We start from the raw sequence: 3,201 nt of genomic DNA, 5'->3' as shown, positions 1-3,201 counted from the left end.
CTGGCATATGTCAGAGAGAGAGAGAAAAAAATGAATATTAGAACGTGGTACCGTGAAGGGAACGGAAAATTTTTTTTTTTTTCCCAACACGTTCGGATGGTGGGGGTGGTGGAGTGTTGTTTTGACTGGAATGGCATAGTCCTAATATATAACGGTTCCCTGGAGAAGTCGCGTTTCGAAAGTGAGATGTCGTGCTCATTTCTTTATTTTGAAATCCTTTTGGGAATATTTAGAAGTACATAAATATGTAGTCGGCTTCTTATATTCGTTTTGTTTTTTTCTCTCTCTCACTCTCTCTCTTTCCATCTCGTATTCTCTCTCTTTCTTTATCATCTTGTTTTTTTTTTTTTTTTTCGTTATTCGCTTTTAAGGTTTTTTATAAAAAAAAAATCATTTATATTGAAGTCGGGTTGTTGTGAAAGCATCCCGGGAATCAACCCTAATGCAACTCTTATTTTCTTTTACGTGTCATTTTATTATTATTATTATTATTATTATTATTATTATTATTATTATTATTATTATTATTATTATTATTATTATTATGAAAATTCGTTTGTTTGTTTGTTTGTTGGTTTGTATGGAAAACATAAAAAAATTTTTTTTTCTGAACTAAAATTTTAAATAGTTGAAAAAAAAGGAAAAGCCCGATTGTAGTACCAAAAAGTTTTAATAAAAATTTAAACGTAAAAACTTTGATCGATAGATCGATTGATCGAACGATTTATCGATCGCGACGTAAATTTTTTTTTTTTTGGGTTAATTAATAATAATAATAATGTTTTTTTCTTTTTACAAACAGAGACCGCCATCATCGTCTTTATCTTACGGTCCAGGCAATGATGATGTAAGATCACCGGGTTCTGGAGGTACTCCAGGTCCTTTATCCCAGCCTCCGGGTTCACAGCAAAGCGTGGATACAGATCCAGGTAATTGTTATTATTATTATTATCATCATTATCATTTTGTTTTTTTAAATTTTTTCACTTTGTCTTCATTTTGTTCGTTTATCGGAGTTCATTATTATTATTATTATTATTATTTTTTGATTTGTTTTCAATTACGGGTCGTAATCGTAAATTATTATTATTATGTGTTTTTAAAATATTAACTGATAAATATTTGTCATTAATGCGACCTTTAACCTTTTCGTAAATAAATTTCGAATAATAATTATTAATAAATAAATAATAATAATAATAATGATAATCTCTTGGTCGGGTTTTGTGTTTTTTTATTTTGTCGCGGTGAAAAGTTAAAAGAGAGAGAGAAGGGAGAAAGGGGGAGGGGAGGCGTGGAAGAAGAAGATCACAAAAAAAAAGGAAAACCGCTTATCAAAACATTGTTCATTCTGAAACCTTTGAACGTGAACCTTTTACCAAAAAAATAAATAGAGAGAGAGAAAGAGAGAGAGAGGGAAATGATTTTGTTTAAAAAAATTTGATGGAATTCAAACGTCGAACGCAATTGTATATTTATTTAAATGGAGAAAAAAAAAAAAAAAGAAACCCTTAAGGATACCACGAAAAAGAAAGCCGACGTTTATTATTACTATTATTATTATTATTTTTTCGGAAATTCATTCCTGGAAAAAGGATTTTTTTAAAAAGGGATGATAAATACTCCTCCCGTCCGTAGGTTCGTCAAATGATGATGTCAAAGTTGGTTCGAATTCGTAATTCGCGGAAGCGATGAAGAGTCGGAGAATAAACAAAACAAAAAAAAAATTTTTGTAATCGAATATAGTCTGCTGCCACGACGTTATTATTTTTTTTATTCTTCGTACATTATGCGTGATTTTACTAACATTTCACTGTCGGATTTTTCTATGATGATATTATTATTATTACTATTCAGGCCTACCAATATAAAAAAAAAAAATTAAATTCAAATCATCGAAATATGATTTATTATCAACCTGTTTTATTTTTTTTTATGGGTTGGTAAGAAATAAAAAAGAAAAAAAAATTTATAACGTGGGGAAAGAAAAAAATTGTCAAGATGGAAAGATCTGGAAACTTTTTTTATTCATTCAAAAAAAAAAAAATTTTCCATATGAAAAAATCTTCGACAAATTATCAAGGAAATTTTTTTTAATTTTTTTTTTTTTTTTTTTTTTTTTATCTCTCCTTTCAACGTTATCAGTGCTGGAGAAGTAAAAAAAAAAAATCGACTCTTGTTTGTTGGTTGTTATTTGTCGTTTTTTTTTAATGCCAAAGTTTTTCCTTCAACCGTGCAATGCCACCGACGACGATGGCGATGATGATGATGATTTTGTTTCTATTATTAGCGATTTTTTTAGACGTTTCTGGTTGTTGTTGTTGTTGATGTTCTTTTGTTCTGGGGTTTCCACCCTCACTATTGCGATTTAAAACCACTAGGGTGTGTGTGTAGAAGACGAAGATGATGGTCGCGTCGTTGTTTGAATATAAGCTTAACCGCGCCGCCCTCTTTCTATTCTCAAATTTTAATTACCCGTAAACCCAAAAGAAAGAAGAGGAAGAATCATCTCATCTCTGGATGAGGTCTTTTTTTTTTTTTTTTTTAAAAAAATATTATTTTATATTAACTTTTACGCCGAATAATAATAATAATAAAACTCTACCGCAGTGGTTTTCCTCCTCCTGTCGTTGCAAATTCAACAGTCGCGAAGAAGAAGAAGGAGTAAGAAACCCAAGGAAGAATTTTATATAAAAAAAATTCAATTTTATTCATTGATAACAAAAAAAAAAATTCTTTCCAGCAGATGTGGACCGATTTCGATGCAGTTCCATTAAAAAAAAATTTTTTTTAACTCCGAGACCTTTTCAATATATAAATTTTAAATTTTTTTTTTTTTTTTTTTTATTCTTCTTTAATGAAAGAGGCGTTTACTAAATTGAATCTCCATACAGGCCACATTTTTGTTCTTCTTCTTCTTCCACGTCTTCTTCCAAAGACATTTAAAAGCTTTTTTCAAAAGGAATAATTAAACCGAAAGATAAAAATCTCAAATCAATTTTTGTTTTAAGTTTAAATCGAATACGTTTTTCTCTCTCTCTCTCACTCCCGGAGAGAAGGTAGGTGGGGAGGCGGGGTGAGGGGGGTCGGAGAAGGGTTAGGGAGGGAGGGAAGGGGAAAGGAAGAGGTTTAAGAAAAAACTTTTTTTAAAAGCGAGAAGAACTTTTTCGTATATACACCAAGTATTTTACGAGACTTGTT

General features: G+C 30.3%; 1 protein-coding gene across 1 annotated transcript; it reads left to right on the top strand.

Annotated features, from left to right (window-relative positions):
• Positions 1-778: 778 nt before the first annotated feature.
• Phum_PHUM547180 (uncharacterized protein) lies at positions 779-1,111 on the top strand (the record flags this gene model as incomplete). The annotated part of the gene is made up of 1 exon (XM_002431740.1): positions 779-1,111. One exon carries the CDS (start codon positions 779-781, stop codon positions 1,109-1,111), a length of 333 nt encoding a protein of 110 aa, XP_002431785.1.
• Between the last annotated feature and the right edge of the window lie 2,090 nt (positions 1,112-3,201).

This window comes from Pediculus humanus, genomic scaffold (assembly GCF_000006295.1).
Source record: "Pediculus humanus corporis 1103172108293 genomic scaffold, whole genome shotgun sequence".
Taxonomy (NCBI): Eukaryota; Metazoa; Arthropoda; class Insecta; order Psocodea; family Pediculidae; genus Pediculus; species Pediculus humanus.
This window is presented reverse-complemented; position numbering and strand designations above follow the sequence as displayed.